This window comes from Carettochelys insculpta, chromosome 4, assembly GCF_033958435.1.
Source record: "Carettochelys insculpta isolate YL-2023 chromosome 4, ASM3395843v1, whole genome shotgun sequence".
NCBI classification, from domain to species: Eukaryota; Metazoa; Chordata; order Testudines; family Carettochelyidae; genus Carettochelys; species Carettochelys insculpta.
Window position 1 is genome coordinate 84,103,549 of NC_134140.1, and position 20,306 is coordinate 84,123,854.

General features: G+C 41.5%; 1 protein-coding gene across 2 annotated transcripts in view; it reads right to left on the minus strand.

Moving 5' to 3' along the window:
- The window catches only part of DCLK2 (doublecortin like kinase 2), a 151,702-nt gene that overhangs the window by 74,097 nt on the left and 57,299 nt on the right, over positions 1–20,306 (minus strand). For both annotated transcript variants that reach the window (XM_074991901.1, XM_074991900.1), the window contains exon 3: positions 2,847–2,949. In XM_074991901.1, coding sequence (XP_074848002.1) covers positions 2,847–2,949 — 103 coding nt within the window. The remainder of the gene's footprint in view (positions 1–2,846; positions 2,950–20,306) is intronic.

The window sequence follows — 20,306 nt, forward strand, 5'->3', positions numbered from 1 at the left end:
GATGCACTACTTCTCCAGACCTTGATGTTGTATTCATACTACAATTCAATCTGTATCTAGATATTACATGAGACAGTAAAATGGATGAAGTGGCACTGGCTGGGGGCAGTGAAGGGGAAATCTGATTCCTCCCTAACTTCTGTAGTTTGTAATGACAGTTTTATATAATGCAGTATCACAACATGCATGTCCCGGAGCACATGGTAACACATGGGAATTCTTGTTAATTGGACTGAAACCCGCTCCTTCTGCCTCTTCAAGCCAATTTGATTTTTGGCTAACCCTAAAAACAGTTGGGTTATGTTTCTCAGAACTGCAGTGACATTTCTACCAATTTTTAGAGGAAGACACGCCTGCAGGCAAATGACAGAGCCAATGAAAATATTACGTACACCTGTTAATAAAGGGGAAGCCAAAAGAGAAAAGGAACCAATATTCATGGAGAGTGCCATACTGGGAAGTTTTTTCATTCCATTTTATTACATGCACAACTTTCATTGCTCAACTTTCACCATTCTTCCCGAATTACACCAATTTTCCTCCCCATTTCCCACCAGCATTTATCTCTATGCCATCAATGCAACCCAACCCAGCAGCAAACGAAGTCACATATCCCCCTGGATCAATTTTTAAAAAAATCATATACAAAATTATTAACATCCCCATGAAACAAATTCCATCCTGCTTATGCCAAAACAACCCTCCTCCAGTATCACCAAATCAATTCAAACTTTAAGTCTCCCTGATTCCATTTTATCTCCCTCCCACTATTCTATACCATTATAGATTACAACTTCTCTGCAAGCCAATTAAGACTATCCCCTCCCAACTCCCCCCATCCATTTCACAGTCTCTCTCCATTGCTTCAGTGGCTTCCTTGTAGATGCTCCAGGCAAAAGTGGCAGGGCTTACATGATCCTTATCCTCTTTCAACCACTTGCTTCAAAGGAGAGACAGCCGTTTAATTTTCACACAGGCTACCCAACATGCAACTTTTGGGTCTATTCTCAGACTCCTGCCTCCCCTGCTGAGTCTCTAGCATTTGACCAATTATCTAGAGTAGAAAGGATAACTGACTGCCATCCCTTCCCCTGCAAGCCAGACTAAGCTCTATTGCTGACCTTGAGCTTCTCTTCTCGTTCACTGAGACCCTTCTTCTCCCCCTCCTGCAGCTTCTAAGCAAGGAGCCCAATGCAGACAATGCGTGTGAGGTACTGAGGAAACAGTGAACTAATGGACTAGCACTGGAAGTTAAACTAAGGCCTTGTCTAGACTATGACGTGGAGAGTGTTAACTAACACGTCAGCTCTCCTCTTGGTTCTGTGTGAGATTAAAGCTTCAGCTCTGCCAAGTCAAACCACGTTAAAGGCATGCTGCCTTGTCTACCCTACGCTGTTGATACTTGTAAGCTAACACTTTCCAAGTTTAATGGATTCAGGGAAGAGGGACCAATGGAAAGCATCAAGAAACAGAATTAACGAATTATAGGCAGTGCTTTTTTTTGTGCCGGTACGTGTCAGTACAGAGTAACAGCACCTCAGCAGCCCCAGCCAGGGTCTGCAGGATCTCTGGCAGCCCCACAATGGGGAACTGGCTGGGGCACCGAGTCTTGCTGACAGCCCCAGCTGCGGGAATCGTGGCTGAGGGGCAGGGGGACCCCAGCAGACTTGTGAAAGGGAGCCAGCTGGGGAACAGAACCCTGCTGGCAGCCCCAGCCATGGGAACCTCAGTTGGAGGGCAGGAGACCACTCACTCCCACACTGGGGAGCTGGATGACTACTAGCCTTTTTTTTTTTTTTTTTAAAAAAAACAAAAAACAAAAAACACACACTGATTAGCTCAAACAGAGATAATAAAAATCAGACTAGTAGGTGTGTGTGGAGGCTGGGGCGGAAGTGTTAGGTTGTGTTATAAGGAAATCACTTGTTTTCAGGCTTTTTGTATTACCAATGCAGGCAGGTCAATCTCACAAAGGGCTGATGGGGAAGGACACCAGAATTAAAGTTGGTTGTAATTCCCCACCTCCCCAACAATAAAATTTTCATGTGTCAAAAAATAATTCAATATTTTTGTAGAACAAAAAACTCTGTCTCTAAAGCCTAAAACACTCCCTGAATTATTTGTAAGCATTTCATGAGCCGAGCCCTCCCTCACATCCCTCTCCTCACAAGTACTTTCATGTATTGGAAAATGATTTGGTTCAGTAGCTAAATTAGGGTCATTACAGATGGAAGAACCCAGGGGGTAGATCGCTCATAATACAGAAAAAAGAATAGACTAGGAACTAAGCTATGCCAGCCTAACACATGACCTGACTACAGTGCTCTTCTAGATTCTGATCACCGCATTTCTATGAGGCTTGGTCAGTTTCCTGGCTCCAAGGAGCAGAGGGGTGCTGGGAGCCAGGCTGCCTCTGGTTCCCAGCTCCCCTGTACTGGCTGGAGCCAGGAAAAAGAACAAGGGTGCTGCCTGGTTCCCAGCTCCCAGCCACTTGAGGGACCCAGGAAACTGTCCAGCTCACGGTTCCCTGCTGCCCTGACTGGTCAGTTCCCAGGTCCCGCAAGTGCCAGTGAGATGCACCCTGGTTCCTGGCTCCCCACCACTCTGGGAGCCAGGAACCTGCCATTCACCATATCCCTTTAAGTACATTGCCCATAGGAAAAAATATACTAGGTTTATAAAACAATGACAAAAATTAACTGGATCTTAACTATTGTTTCACAAACTGTTTTATTAAAGAATAAAAAGTGTTTGACAGGAAAAATTATCTTTTGAATTGGTGAGGGGGGAGAAGGGAGAGAATACAGGGAAAAATCGATCACGTAATAGGTTTAAAGCAATCTCACCACTATGATCCAGTACAAAGTCATCTTGAGCATAACGGTATTTCTCAGGTCCGCATGCAATGAAAACATCATCATCTCCAAAAAAGTCCTGCAAGCAGGTAACCTAAAAGCCAAAATAAGAAAGAAAGCATACAAAATATGTCCAAGATAGCCAGAGAGCCAATAAAACCCAACAGATGTGTGCTCTCTTTTCACAGTTCTGACACTCCCTTCAACATTGGGTATCATTTTTTTTCCCTCATAATGACAGACGCTTACCAGTTTTCAAATATGTTGATCAGCGGTTCTCACCCACAGGTACATATACCCCAGAGCGGTATTTCCCAATTTTATTTGGCCATGGAACCCTTTAAACTCAAAAGAATTTTGCAGAATCCCTAACAACAGTCTTATATATGGAGCTGAAAAAGTAGATCACAAATAAGGATAATAATAAACAAATGCTAAACAAGGTCAACATTCAGTTTAATTGCACATATTTAAAAACCAAACAAAAAAAAAATCACATTTAAGGTGTTCAAAAAATAATGCTCAAAAACTAATATGCATTATATTGGCAGTTTTAAATGCAAAGAGCGGTTTTTCTTCTTTTCTTGGTGAATTGTTTTGATATTTGGCTTAATAGTGGAAAGTTGGATGTGTGTGTCTGGTACAGCATTCAGTCGATTTCTGTATTTCGTTTTTGTTGCTGCGTAATTCGAGAACAAGTATGTGCTGGCGAAAAGTGACAACTGATGAATTGTACATCTTGATGAAGCTGAATATTCTTGACATAAGCTGCCCCAAAAGGATCCCTGCTTCCTGACAGTGAGTATGCGGCTCTATGGTGGTGTATAATGGGCAACTGCATCACTGACTGACTGCGTGCAGTGCTGGGCAGCAACATCATCATCCCCACTCTCCATTACACAGCTGGCATTACACGGGGAGACTTATTACGGCAAACATAAATGAAAATGTTTTTTAAATAAAATTCGTTAATGCTTAAATATTAAATTATTTTTAAATCATTAAATGTTACTGTCATGGAATTTTCTTGCAGAACCCTTATTTTCACTTTGCAGAAACACTTCGTTCCATGAAACACCATTTGGGAAACACTTCCACAGAGAGTACACAGTTTCCCCATAGGGTACATCAATTCATCTAGACATTTGCTTAGTTTTACAACAGGCTACATAAAAAAGCACCAGAGAAGTCAGTACTAACTAAAATTTCATGAAGACAAAATGAGAAAGTAAGCAATTATTTAGCAGTAGTGTGCTGTGACACTTCTGTAGTATGTCCAAATTTATCAGCAAGCAGCTTTGAAGTGAGGCAAAACTGGGAGCACACAAGACAAATCAGACTTCCGAAAGGGGAACAATAGTCTGGAAAGTTTGAGAACCACTGCTGTAGAGTCATCTTTAAAGTAAAAAAGCTCAGACAAACTTCACTGTAAAGAAATGTAAAATATTGCACAATTTTAAAATTAGTGCCCTGTGGCACTGGCAAACAATTATAAATTATTCAGAATTATGTATAAATATGTATGGCTTTGACAGAAATGACTATACATTACTGTAGTGTCAAAAACATGTTAAAATTTCCAATTTTTTTTTTTATTATTAAAACACCAGTCTGAAAAGAAACAGAAATGTGGGGACACTTTGGTAACAATGAGTATATTTGGAAGAAGGTTTTTATCATAAAGAATTAGTTATTGATGTACTTTTACCAAATAGTTATAAAAGATTTAAAATAGTTTCCTTTTTACTAAAAATCTATTCAACTGAATAACATGCAAATAATAAATACAAGTTATACCGGGTGAATCTTTCTGTACTTTAAAAAAAAAAAAAAAACTTTAAAATTTCAGTAACAGGGTTGTGATATCTGTGGATGAAAAACACTACAGGTTGCACCTCCCAAAACCAGAGAGCCCCAGGACCAGGAGGCTACTGAGAGGAGGACTGGTAGCTGAGAGCCCTGCTAGTCTGGGAGCTCAGTGACAGGTGGCTGCCCGCACTGCCACACCAGTAACGTGGCAAGGCCACATCTACAGGGCCATATGCCTGGTGCCAGATATCCACTCACCCACCCACCATCCATGGAGCTAGTGTCCGGTGATAGCCCAGCAGAAACAAGTGGCAGGAGGTCGGGGACCTCCCCGGTACAGCAAATTCCCGTGTTCAAGGGTGCTGAATCAGGGAGGTGTAACCTGTCTAAAAATTGTTATTGTAGGTAAGTATTGAGGGAGTTAACACCTCTCAGTAGTATTCATATTACACACTATTTCTTGTTCAGATTTCAGACAGATGTTTGTTAAACAATGCAAAGTTGCATAAAAAATAAAATACAAAATGAAGAAAAATGTTGCATGTGTGGGAGGGTGTGTGAAATGAACACTTTCAAAATTCTGTGGAGTCAATAACAGAGGTACAGGGTAAAAATGTGAAGTTGTAAAGTTAATATTGCCAAAATATTTATTTGCAGTCAATTGCATTGAAAATGGTGATCTGTATCCAGGTAGTGCCTCTTCCCCACATCCTGAGAAGCAAGGGGAAATAAACAGAACTTTTTGGGCAAAAGAAATACACATGGACAAAGCAGATACAGGACAACAGGCTTTTCTGCATATGCAGGAGCCTTAGGTCTAATTCCGTTTCTATCAGAAACAATAGTAAAGATCCTGTTCATTTAATTAGGGGGAGACTCTGACCCATTAGGAGTAGTGGGGGGTACCTCCATGGAAGACAAGTATCAGAAAGGTAGCCACGTTAGTCTGTATTTTCGAGAACAACATGGAATCCTGTGGCACCTTGGTTAGTCTATAAGGTGCCATAGGACTTCTGTTGTCCATGGAAGATGACAGTTATAAAAGGGCCATAGGTGTGCCTCACTGGGACGTCAGAAGCTGCTATGGTACATTTTAAATCTTGTCTTCACTCACATCCCAAATCCTAATGTCAGATGTAAATAATCAGATCTAGTTACCAAGTGAGAACATAGGACGGGATTTTCAGACATGTTCAGCATTGGTCTCTCTCTGTCCCCACTGAAATCAATGGCATCACGGACTTAAACAGGAGCTGAGTTAGGCAAAACCTGAGCAACCTTCAGTATTACAGTGGTGAGGGGGAAAGCCTTAAAAAATATTTAAGAGCAAACATGCATACAAAACGAAGTTTACAAGACTAGTATTTTTTGCCATCCCTTATGCCTCTATTAAATCAACATAATTTAAGAAAATTCTCCCTGTGCCCTTCACCAACTTAGCTCCACCTAGATCCTGAGGTCAGAACAAAGTTCTTTTACTAATCACACAGGCTGCATCCATACTACAGTGATCCGTCAACAGAAGTTACTGTTGGAAGATCTCTTCCAACAAAACCTCTGTCAACAGATCGCATCTACACATAAAAGCAGCTTGCAAGAGGAATCCGCTCTTTTGACAGAAAGCAGCCAAACTGCTCAGCTCTCTCTCGACAGAACGGCCGACCAGAAGGTCTGAAAACAGGGCTGCCTGGTGAACCAGAAGGCTGGTCCGTTGGCACATGGCCCCCCGGAGCACCTACACTGTAGTTTTGCCAACAGATTCTATCAACACAGGAGTTCTGCCTCGTATGGGAGCAACAGAACCCTCCCAAGAAAACTGCTGCGTTCTGTCAACAGTTTCTCAACAGAACACATTTTAAATGTTCACGTGTCACAAATTTTGTTGACAAAACCCCAGTTTAGCCAATGTATATTGCAGAGGGGCATTGCTGGCACATGATGGCATATATTATATTAGTAGTGGTGCAGTTAAATGAGCCCCTGATGATGTGGTTGATCTGGTTAGGTCCTGTGATGGTGTCACTGGTGTAGATGTGTGGGCAGAGTTAGAACCAAGGTTTGTTGCAGGGATTGGCTCCTGAGTTAGTGTTACTGTGGTGTACTGTAGAGTTACAGTCTCTACATAAAAGAAAAAAAATGGACACAAATCAGATATCAGGCACTGTAACATTTAAAAGCCTGTAGGAGAACACTTCGTTCTCTCTGGACACTTGGTAACAGATTTAAAAGTAGCCATCCTGTAACAAAAAAACTTCAGAAACAGACTCTGAAGAGAAACTGCAGAGCTACAATTTATTTGCTAATCTGATACCATCAATCAAGGATTGAACAAAGACTGGGAAGGGCTGGCCAACAACTACAAAAGCAGTTTCTCCTCTGTTGGTGTTCACACCTCTACATCAGTTGCTGGAAGAGGGCCACATCCTCCCTGACTGAATTAACCTCATCAGCTCCTGCCTTCCCCTTGATTGGCACTTCCTCCTTTTCATGGGCCTGTATATTTAGAGCTGCCTCTGGAATATCCACTACATGTATCTGACAAAGCAGGTCTTTGTTCACAAAAGCTTATGCTCAAAAAATTAGCTTATAAGATGCCACAAGATTTCTCATTGTTTTTATGGTATTATGAATACAAATATGAGCACTTATAATGTGATTTGAGTCAATCAGCAGCAAAAGGACAGCTTGACAAAAAACACAAGCTCCCATTTTAAAACAGCAGCAACAAAAAAAAACACAGAAGGAAACTACAAGCCATTTGCATGTGCAAATATAGCAATGAAAAAGTGGAAGGAGGTCTGAGAAGCAAGTCTAATGTTAGGAATGCTGCAACAGCTTGGAGAGGTATAATCATTCAGCAAGGCCAAAATAAATAACATTTGTACAGGTAATAAAGAGCTACAAAACACGAACATTACTAACAAATGGCCTTTTTTTGTTCTAGTCCAGCTGTCCAACAATAAAGTTTACATATACAACCCCCTGTGATAACAGTAAATATTGGCTGTGGTACCAGTAGGGTTTCTGCTGCCTGCAGTAGAAAGGCACTCAGAATATCAATGATTCAGCTGCCTGCAAGATCATTCAAACTAGCCATTCACAAGCTGTGCCGTTGTCATGGCAGCAAAGACCATGATAACAGCATGTTGCTCTTACAGTAAGAGAGTCACAATACACTGAAACATGCAGTCTAGAAACGTGTTTGAGTCTATAACAAAGCTCCATCATACAACACTCCTTCCACCCAATGACAAAGCCTATTTATCTTGACTTTTATCTCCCTAACGAGGAACGTCTAATATCACTGACTGGAGACAATTTTACCGGTACTTAATATTGATGCTTTTAGTTTAAATGAAAAGGCAACGGCAGTTGGAATCATGACTCTGAACATTTTATAAAGATGGGACTGATTTTTCTCTTATCTTTTTAATTAATAACTACCTGGGCCAAAAAGTAGGAAGTGCTTCTTTGCCCAGACATTTGATAGTTAATATATTTAAAGAGACCATCCCATTTAAGAAACATTCTTCCCATTGTGGGAAAATCATTCCTCCACGGAAAAATATGGAGGGGGCTCTGGGTGAAAGGGCAGCTATGAGGAAAACCTTCAGTTTTCAGTTCAGGCCTTGGGGAAGAAGCTGCCCATGTACCACGATTGGGCAAAAATGTACACCCCAAATCTCTCATCTCACAGAAACCTACTATTGATACCCAGCTATGCAAGCAGAGGCGCTATGCCTTCTTCCATGTTCGGAGTGCCTTCCTGGTATTCAGGCTGCAATAACTTCTAAAATTTATCATTAGTGGTTAGAGGGACACCTCATAACTTTCAGGGTCAAGGCTCCCCAAATCTAGATCCTGCACCCTGTTTGGGAGACTTCTGTGGAATTACGGGAAGTGAGAAGGCCAATGGTGCCACACAGACCAGCCACTCCCCTTCCTTGTTTACAGTGGAATACTGACCTGAAGGAATCCCTTCTGTGCACAAATCACAGGATGGAGGGTCCATTTTCTTATCTGAGGAGTTCTTAATATGTTGTCATTGTTAACATGTGTTAAAACAGCATTAATTCCCTCACCTCAGATCAAACAGACCAAACAATACTGCTAGTGGCTGGGTCATGCAGGCATCAGGTAGAGAGACTTCAGCTTTGTGCATATCCCCACCTCCATAGGCACACCATGCCCACCTCTTCTACAAGGTCACAAAAGGGGATGGAGCACTGCAGCTATTTTGCTTTCAATAGATGTTTGCTTTTATTCACTGGTAGATCCACAATCAGGCCAAAATTAGAAGTATAGATACATAAATGCAGGCATAGCAAAGAGTAATTCAGCTACAAAAATGAACACTATGACATAACAGCAAGATTCAGAGAAAATTTTCAATTAGCATATGACAGAGACATATCTGGAATGAGGAACCCCCAATTAAAGGGGCTAACCTAACCATACATTGCTTACAAAATATTTTAAAAAGATGAAGAAAAAGTGACATAAGCCATTTACTTAACAAGAACTGAAAGCTTCATCATTTGCTCAGTCCAAACAATCAAAATAAGGAGTTACAAGCTAAATATTGAAAGTAAAAATTCTGGAACAATCATGATTTCCTGGAAAATTTGGCTAATTTCTGTTCTTTACCTGGATATTTGGGCCATTGCACCATAACATTCAAACAGCTCCCAAAATATTAAACTAAACTCATTTGCAGAAGAAACTTCTGTCTTTTCTAATACAAAGGAGTTTAAAAGGGCAATCTTGACTATGAAGAGCTATTAGGGAAAGGTAATTCAAACGAATGGTTTATGTTTAGTTTGCATGGTTCATGGTCATTCTCACTTACAAACCAAACACCACTTGAGTAATCTTCCAGAAGCTGAATGAATTGCTTAAAACATTTTAATGAAAACTCTCAACCATTTGCTGTTTTGAGAAATAAAAAAATTTCTAGGTTGAAGAAGCTAATATACACTTTTCCTTAACTTCCTCAGCACAAAAAGCTCAGGCCTTTACTATTCAGAAAATCCTTTGAATAAAATGTGTTCGTGGGTAGTTCACCATGAAAAGCATGTCAGCTATTTTAGTTATTTAAGCCTCAAAATGCGGTCTGTGAAATTGGTATTAGCTCTGCAAAATGCTATGATTAGATTAGCTCCTTTCATTTGTTAAATGTACACCTGTCATTGGGATAACAGACTAACTGTGGAAGCAAATGCTTGCGCAAACCTGGGTATCATTGAAAACAAGTGTTCAATTACAATATCTTAACAGAAGATCAGTTAGTGTGCAGTCATTCAATGCAATGAAGATGGCATCAACAGAGCTGCATATGAGCAAGTTGTCGTAATGCATGGCATGCTGGTCAACCTGTGAAAACTCCCAGGGTTAAGTATCAATTCTTTCATTAATCCCGAATATCTACTGCATATATGAGAGCGTTTGAGTCTGTGTCCCCTTCTGTTCAAGAACTCCTCCTAAATGGTAAGGGCTAAGACCACCAAATTTGGTACACAGCTTCCTCTGTTCAAAGGTTAAAGCAAGGCCAGGGTTTGGTTGGGCCAGAAAATGTGATGTGCCTGTAATGGAATTTTTCTCATAAAGCCATATAGAAAAGAGACAAATCACCAGGCAGGTGAAAGAGGCTGACTGGGGCATCCTCTTCCTCTGTTCAGGACTGCCCCAGCTCTGAGCCTCTCCCCCACCACCTTTAGGGAGGGCACGGGGCAGGGGAGGCTGGAAGTCTCCCTCATTCTTTTGGAAACATTTCTGGCTGTTCTCCATCAGGGACCAAGAGGAAAGTGCACAGTTTGCTGCATTCCTCTCTTGGACTGGAGTGCTCAGTGAGCAGAGAAACCTGGACCTGTCCCAGCCAGGAGATGTGCACTCTTCCCCAGCTGTAGCCACTGGAGCTGCAGTGGGCCATGGGGCAGTGCTTTTCACTTGGCCCCCAAGCTGCTGTGGTAAGAGACGGATGGGGTTGCCCTTTCTCCCCTGCATACTGAAATCCTCATCCACAGCCCTACCCCAAAGCAGTGATTTCACTGAAGAGAAACAAATTAATTGAGTTAAGGACCCAAACAATGCTGAATAAATCTTCTAGTTATAATTATTGTCCAAGGAATAGCTCTTTGAAAAACCATCAACTTGAGAAACCTAGAAGAAGGATTGACACTGTTTGAAAACCAGTCTCCAAAAATCACTCCCCACTTAAGAGGACTGTCAGATTGACAGCCAAATGTCGAAGTTTTCAAATCACTAGTCACTTTCAAAAGGTTTTGCCTTCTTTTAGGTCACACACCAGGGGTCTATATAAGTATTCAGAATAAAAATTTCCACTGGGGACCCCACAGAAAGTTTTCTATATGTTTCCGAGTGTGACAAATAGGCAATCCCTTTTAACAAAATGCAGGCTCTCTGTGTTGGTCCACAGAAGCCACTTCTTATAAACTATTCTCTGTCATGCATAAAACTGCACAGAAATTAATCATGAACTACTGCACTTAAGTGTATACATACACACTTCAAAGGTTTCACAAATGTCCTACTGTGTCTTGGCTTAGGAAAATAAAATGCTTAAGATGAGTTAGATAATGTTGTAAATGCTAGTTTTTAACAGTATTTAACATCTTTGAAAACACGTCACCTTTTAATAAATGCATTTTAAAATCTTGTCTACATGCTTAATTATAATCAATTTATTTATCTTAGGCTGTGTCTATACTATGAGATCAAATCGATTTTAAGTCAGTCAGCCCAGTTTTTCCAGTGACTGTCCTCACTGTAAATTCCATCAGCTCAATTCATGGACCACTAAAATCAATAACATTGAAATCCTAAAATCGTAGTAACCTGATGGGTGTAGTGTTCAATTTGAATTTAAAATTCTGAATAAAGGGTAGTAAGGATGCGCCATGTCTTTAAATCAAATTTGTTAGTCTTCACAGATATCCCATATGCGCCCCACAATGCACCACAGTTCTCCGCTCTGGCCTCTTCCATCTCTGCTCTCAGGTGTGAAGGAATTACGCAACAGGAAGACTGTTTCAATTTGGAACCTGTAAGCCTGTGGCTGTAGGATCATGAGGGGCTGAAAAATCTTCTCTCTTTCTTTGGTAGGAGCACAGGGGTTGGGTCAGTGGTTCTGTGTATGCCCCTGCTAGCTGCCTTTTTTTCCTGTGCTGCCTGGCATCAGCCACTGGCCCCCCGACCACAAGTTAGCTAGGCTGTGGGTCATGCATGTCTGGTAGTATGAAAAACTTCTTTTCAGACATTTACGTGTTGTCCTGACCCCCACAATCCCCTCCCTTACCTCCCCTCTGGAAGCGCCACACACTATGGAACATTCCCGCACCCAGCAGCGTCACGTGGCTTGACCCCAAACCAATAAAAGGACGTGCTGCAAAAAGATGCCAGGCAGACTGTGTGCAGTGAGGGTCACTATTTTCGGGGGCCGGCTGTAGCCAGGGGTCTTGTAACCACCAGGGGATGTCTCCTTCAGCAGTCAGGATTTTCAGCGGCTGGCTGTAGCTGGGGCTTTTTTAGCTGCCCCAAGCCACACATGTTTCAATGAAGGCAACACATTAGCTATATAATTACCACAGCTGTCAAAGTAAGGCTCTCAGTGGGGAATATTCTTGTCCTACGAATCTTCTTCCCCAGGTGCAAACATGGAGTCTTCTAGCCTGGTGACTCATTTGAGTTTCAGTATAACAACCATAAGGGTCTTCTTTCCCAGGTGGCCTGAATCCATATTCAAGTTCCTGAAAGGGCCTCTACGGGTGGTCACAATTTTCGTGGCTGTCAACAGTGTATTGTCTTTTAGCTGCCCTGGGCCATTCCTGAGGATTCATTCGAGTTTCAGTGCAGCACCCTTGTCTACTTAAGAGTTCTCTTTCCCAGGAGGTGTTAATAAATATCCAAGCCCAAAATAAAGCTTGGGCATGGTGTTTCAGTGTAGCACCTGTGTTTAGTTAATCATACTTAACATGGCAGGGGAAAGAGGGGAATGAAATGTGGGAAGATGGCGTCATATACCCACATCTACTTGTGGGGCCAGAATGCAATAGGGCTCATGGAACTGTGGGATAGGTTCCCACAATACACTGCATCAGCACTCAGTTTAAGCTACTTGTGTGTAGCAGCAGTATGTCGATTTTTTGGGGAGCACGTGGGAAGGTGAAGATGCTCAAAATCGAATGGATAAAACCCAGCATTAAGAAATCGATTTTAATAAAATCCATTTTATCTTGTAGTGTAGATGCAGCCTTTTAGACACTACCTGTACCTGTTCTGCCATTTTGCCTGAGGAGAGCATGCCGGAAGAACAATGCTGTCTAGTGGCACGTCTCTGCTAAAGGTACCAGACCTATGCTGCTACACTGCCTCCACTCAAAATGTGCATTCCCACAAAGCAGAGTGAATTAGAGGCTGTATGCTGTGGGCTGGATTTTTCAGCCTGTGGTTCAAAACACATCAATATGGTAACATGCAGAAGCAAAAATATCTAGAGTTGAAAATCCTGTTAAACACTTAATTCTCATTAAAATGCTCGAAATAGATCAGTATGTCATCACTTCAACATGGGGAACACCTTTCAGATATTCACAAGAAAGTTACAACTACAGTCATCTTCTATCAGAGGGAAACAGCACCATAGCAGTGCCCCAAGACTTCCTGTTCTTAAAACATAATGGGCTTTAACTACAGCTAAACCAAGCAAGCCTGAACAAGGCTCCACGAGCCAGCTAGCTAAAAACTGACTTGTTTGTTGAACAGGTCCCTGAGAGAAGAACTAAATTATGAGCTAGAAATTATGAAAATTCAGAGATGAAACAAACAACAGTGGTTCTCAACCAGGGTACCTGTACACTTTGGGGTACTCAAGTCTTGTCGGAGGTGCATCAACACATCTGGCTATTTGCCTACTTTTACAACTGGTTTACATAAAAAAAAAAGATCAAAGTCAGTGCAAATTTCACACTAACTTCTTTGCACAGCTCTGTTTTACACACACAGATTTAAGTACAATATTTATATTGTAATTCATATATTTTATCATTTTATGGTAAACGTAAGAAAGTAAGCAATTTATCAGTAGCAGTGTGTTGCAACACTTTCATATTTTAAGGTCTGATTTTGAAAGCCAGTAGGTTTTAAAAGCGAGGTGAAACTTTGGTCTTTCATGCTCCCATCAGACTCCTAAAAGGCTACATTTACCTGGAAGGGTTGAGAACCACTGCTCTGTAATACTCAGGAAATTATTCAGAAAAAATGTCTTCTGAAGTTCTAGCGTTCATCTATTTTTTTATGTATTCTTTTTGCATAATCACAAACACGATAGCAAGTTTATTGCCTAAAAGGAAACTTCTTCCAACCAACCAGTTACAATTAAGTTGTTTAAACAAATGTGTTGCAATGGTAGAAAAATATCGTGTTTGAATATTGTGTATACTGGGGGTACTTTTTTATTATTATTATTAAAGTGGGTACTTTTTCTAACAAAGGTTGAGAAACAGTGAGATAACATTATTGTGTACAGAAAACTGCCTTTCAGCACCAGTAATCGGGGCTGTGCGGGATAAATAGAAATTAGGAATGTTATTAGTGGAAATAATTTGCACTTTCATAACAATTTAGGAACTTCAGAGTGGTGGGTAAGTAATATATTGTTATTTTACAGATGGAAAAACAAAAGCACAAAGCCAAGTAACTGGGATAAAAACACCAGTTTCTCAGTGGCAAGAGTCAGAAAAAGAAAGCAGCTCTTTTGCATATGAATTGCCTGCTCTAGCTCCCAGCCACTGAAGCGGCTGCCTCTCAAGTCATTTAATAATGTACATAACATACTGTCATGTCATTTTTTAAATTTGCTTTCATTTTAACAGACTTGCCTATCTTACAAAAACATATTTCTGACAAGGGCTTACATGCAAACTATCAAGTTTACTCCTCCCACAGGGAAGCGGTTTATGTCAGCATGACAACCATTAAACTACAGTGCCAGCACATAAAACCCGCTGTCCCTACATACAGTAGGCCCCCTTGCAAGCCTCAAGTAATTTAAATTTCCCACCCAACTCAGGGGAGCCAGGAAACCGATGAGAGCACCAGCCCTGGTCAATTTCCTGGCTCCAGCAAGTGCAGGGGAGCTGGGGACCACTTGGAGGAAGCCGGGGACCACTTGGAGGAAGCCAGGGAGAAGCTGCACCACAAATGCTGTCACCCTGGCTTTCCAAAGCTGGGGGAAGCTGGGTGGGCAGACTGCCATGGTGGCATGGCTTCTCCCAGCTGGGGGAAGCTGGGAAGAAACTGCAACACTGTGGCTTTTTCCCTCCCAGCTTCTCCCAGTTGGGAGAAGCCAGGGAGAAGGTGCACTGCCACAGCTGGGGGAAGGCAGGCAGGCAGACAGCCCTGGCGACATGGCCTCTCCCAGCCGGAGAAAGCTGGGGAGAAACTGTGCCGTGGCAGCTGTCTGCTTGCCCAGTGTCTCCCACCTGGGGGAAGCCAGGGAGAAGCTGCACTGCTGTGGCTGTCTGTCCCGGCTTCCCTCTGCTGGGGGAGCTGGTGCGGGGAGCTGGTGGACCACCTGTGCTCCCCATCCCCAACCTCTGGGAAATGCACAATTCTGACCTCCACTTAACTTGACAGGAGGCATGAAAGACCAAAGTTTCACTTCATTTTCAAAACCTACTGGCTTCCAAAATCAGACCTTAAAATCGCACATTACTGAATATACTTTCCCCAATGTCATCAGAAAGAGAAAAATATAGTTTGCAATTACATCACAGTGTTAGAGCAGAAGCTGAGATGCAAAAGAGATTTGGCCTTTTCCTTCCAGCAAATAAAGAAAATGTTTACACTGTGCCATGAATGAATGTCTGTAAAGGGTTAACAGAAGGCTCTCAGCAGGGTGTGGTCAGGTAAGCCAATGAGAGGAAGATAAACTTTTTTGAACTGAGAACAATTGCAGGCTGAGGGGGTCATTGTGTAGCTGCAGAGGAGAACCAAGAGAAATGTTACTCCTAAGCAGGTGGGATGAATCCAGTAAATATTCTGGCCATCTCATAACAAGCCATAGACAAGTGTAAGTAGAAGGGAAAGGTGTAGTTAGACGTGATCTGGTTATTCTGAATTTGGTGTGGCACTAGATTTTTCAATGGCTCTGGTTAATGACTGGATTCTTTTCCCAGTATTCTGCAACTTCTAAGCTGAATCCCAAGGAATTAATTCTCTGTGTTGCAACCGCTCCAAGTGTCAGAGTGGGGAGGCAGCCCTAACAGGCTTTAAAATAGGGGTTCTCTTTTGTGATTAACTCAGAGCTGCAGAGAAATATCCCATGACATAACTACTCATAAGATAGTACCCCTCTTTTTCCTTGGAATATCCTATAGGATTTGATAGAAACGAGAGGAGTAAGGTTCTATAGGACCATAATGAAGTCTCACAATTTTTTTTAAAGCATTAAAATTCTGTAGCAAGTTTTGTGACTATGGGAAAACAGATTTCAAAAAATAACTAGATTAAGTTCCTGGAGTATAGTATTCCTTGCCTCTGTGTTTGCCAGAAGCTGGGAATGGGCAACAGGGGATGGATCACTTGATGATTACCCATTCTTTTCATTCCTTCTGCAGCACCTGGCATTGGCCATTGTCAGAAAACAGGATACTTGGATGGATTGAAAATTGGTCTGTCCCAATACAGCCAGTCTTATGATCGTAACAGAATCGTGCAATGGGCTCATACTTTCAAATCCAATGTTGCTATGTATGTGGCACTCACTGACTAAGAAAAAAAATCACAGGTAGAAAGCGATGACAGAGCATACAAACAAAATAGGAAGTGAAAGGAGCATCTCCCTCCCCTTTTCTCTGGAAAATCTGTACTTCTAAATCAGCAACTCTATTTTACCTTCCACTCCACTACATTGTACGTGTAAAAGTGTGTCTGTTTGCTTTCTTTTTAACAATAGCATGAGAAGCACTAAAATAGTGAATTAACTCCAGAAGTAGCTATTCAGGACACTAAAGAGCAATATACAAAAGCAAATCCTGGAAATTCTTACAATTTGAAAAATGTTCTAGCTATTTTAAACTATGCTCAAGGCTTAGAATTCAGTTTTCAAGTAATACATTTATGTTTTATTTGGACAAGACCCCACAGTCCATCTCATTTATGCCTCAAACTTAAACTGACTCAGATCAACTGCTTTATTACAGTGAATATGTTCTAAAACAAACTTGTAAGATCATATAAACATCCTGCAGCTGGGAACTCAGTGGGTAAAAGCACGTCCATTCCAACTCTGGAGCCATACGTCTTCTCAAGTGCAGTCTGTCAGCTCTGTAGACACAATCTGGCTCAGCATAGCATGGCTGACCCAGTTCAAATAAATGGCAACAGGGCTGCTCTATTTAGAGACCACAACTGGGTAAGTTCCTCTTCACCGTGAAGAAAGCTTCTTTGGAAGAGAAAACAAAACCTCTACTTCAGTTGCAAACTGACTTAAAACATCAAAGCTAAAAAGGATATAGTGAAATTATATTTGTGTAGGTTTAAAAAAAAAACCAACAGGTTTCAACACCGCCAACTTCAAGAAAACAGGATATGGTATAAATACACAAAAGAGGAAGTATACGACATAGGGGACAAAAGAAAGGAAGCCTGGGAGTATAGCACACCCAGTAATAACTGGATTTGTGTGTGTGTGTGTGTGTGTGTGTGTGTGTGTGTGCGTGTGTGCGTGTGTGCGTGTGTGTGTTAAACTGAGTGATAACGACACGCCAATGAAGTAGAATACTCACAGTGAAGCAATGTTCATTCTCCATGCATTACTGCAATGAAACATGAATAACCTGGTGGGGTCAGCATATTGCTATAGACATGCTGCACCCCACCAACTGCTGCTACAATGGGGCCTTGTCTACACTAGTCCCATCCTTTTGAAAGGGACATGGTAATGAGTGATTTTGGCAAATGCTAATGAGGCACTTCATGAATATGCAGCGCCTCATTAACAATGGCAGCAAGGCACGATTCAAAAGTGCCACTTTCAAAATGCATGCCACCCATACAGACAGGGAACTTCTGAAAGGACCTCCCGGGCTTCAAAAGCCCCTTCTTTGCAAAACTGAATGGGGAGAAGGGGCTTTCAAAAACAGGGGGTCCCTTCGAAGACCCCCATCTACACAAGTGGCATGCATTTCGAATGTGGCACTTTCAAATTGTGCATGACTGCCATTATGTTAATGAGGTGCTGCATATTCATGGCAGTGCCTCATTAGCATCTGCCAAAATCCTTCATTACCAGGCCCCTTCAGAAAGAATGGGGCTAGTGTAGATGTGGCCTGGGTGTCTACAGCCCTCCTGGGCCATTCCACTCCACTCTGAAACAAAGCCAACCTCATTTATACCACTGCACTTCTCCTTATCCTTCCCTTTACGTAGCCCTTTATTTCTGAGGAACCCAATTCGATCCTTTGTCTATTTTTCTGGATACTTTATATCTCTAATTAATGACCCTTGTTTTATTTGTCATTTAATCCAGCATTGCCATCTCCTGCTCACCACAATGCCTAGTCACATTAAAATTCATGACCGTAGCTGTCAGGTTTACAGTTCAAGGGTTTTCCTGAAGCCTGAAATAGCAAAATGCAAGATAAGCACTCCTACAGAAATAGGTCAGCATCCTCTTTTCTATTACAGAAATACCTCCAATGGGACAGACCTAGCCTTCATAAGGAAAAACTTCCTCTGGGCAGCTTCTAGCATCAAAAAAAATAGGAGAAAAGGACATTTCAGCTGTTTCCTGGTGAGCAACAGACTCTCTTACACTACAGCTTTGCTCACCCTTGAAGCTTTATTCACTTGCCCCTCTTTTCATAAAATCGACCTGACTTAGAAAAGGGAATGTGTGTTTAATTATTGTTTCTAAAATACTAAGCCACTAGACGAACAGCTGAAATGGAGACATCAACAAAACAAAATTCAATATCAGCTTAAAAGCAACCAACAGGTCTACAATTACAGAATCAAATTTCCTGGTAACATTTCTCAAGCAATGAGACACCAGCCAAATTAAGAGCTAGACCTCCTCGTGAAGTAGCTGAGTAGACAGAATCAAAAAATTAAAAAGAACAGTAAGAGGACTATTTGCCCTATTCCTATATGAAGAGCGGTATGAACTTGCTACTTTTTTCATTAACAATTCATTCATTCAACAGATTTTGAAGACCATATAGAGAAAATACATTCCATGATATTAAAATAAAACCATTGCACTAAGATGTACTAGAAGGTTAAAAAAAAGTATGACAGATGGACAAGTCTGGAAGTCTGCAAAAAAGGATAAGAGAAGGATGATCTATGCAGTCACCCACAAACTCATCTTAACTGTTTTTTTGATGAGTATCGGAGAGAGAGCCGTGTTAGTCTATATCCTTGAGTACAACAAGAAGTCCTCCCTTTTACTGGGACCCCACTCTTCAAATACCCCTCTAGAAATGGCCCCCACTCATGCATCTTATGAAGCAGGTCTTTGCCCATGAAAGCTTATGCTCCAAAATATCTGTTAGTCTATAAGGTGCCACAGGACTACTACTTGTTTTTTTGATGCTACAGAGAACAGACACGTGACTACACTGACACACACAGCCATAAAATTTTGACTAGGCCTGCAAAACAAATCTGTCTCTCCCAAAAGTAACCAGCTTCAAAGCACCATGATCACCTTTTTGAAGGGGGCTGAGGATTTGAGGACATGTCAGCAAAATAGATTTATGTAATATGAAATTCAGAGATGGATTTTCCAGCCACCAGCTGCTTCAATAGCTGGTTGGGATGATGCTTGCAAAAGCCAAATACCAATGGTGTGACAGGGGGCAGCACCTCCCACAATTGCCACCATGTGGTTTAGGGACTGCCTAAAAAATGGGGAACATGTAGCCAAGCATTTCTCAGGCATTGAAGGCCATCCTTATTGATTGTAGATGGATGGAAGAAATACGTGCTATCTGGGAAAGTCAGTGATGAACCTTCTGCCCTTCCAGTAAGTGTCATCTTTTTAATGGTTATTAAGCAAAAGGCATAGAACACTTATTTTTTTCTGTTTTTTGTTTTTAAATGTTGAGATTAGGTTCAATGCCTTTAAGTCCCTTCAATGATTGATGCTGGCGTATAAATAAAAATTCTGCATGCCTGGATACATACATATGAGATATGGTCAAAGAAATGAAATCAGTTGTCAGGAAGAAAATATTAAGACTACATTAAAGTACTGATGTTCTGTTCCAAAGATGGACAAAGGCTGCAGCCTGATGTCTGTATATTAGGAACCAAATTCTGTGCTCAATTACAATAGTGGAGCTACTTTAGATTTAGAAAAAAAAATTTGATCCCATGCATCCTTTATATCTGTCCCTTAGAACACATTGGCTGTGTCTACACTAGAGAGATTTGTTGACAGAAGGGGCCTTCTGTCGACATAACTCAGGAGCATCTACACACATAAAGCATTCCGTCGACAGAGGATGTGTCTACACTATGAGATAAAAATCAATTTCTTAATGCTGGGTTTTATCCATTCGATTTTGAGCATCTTCACTTTCCCACGTTTCCCACAAAGCCAACTTACTACTGCCA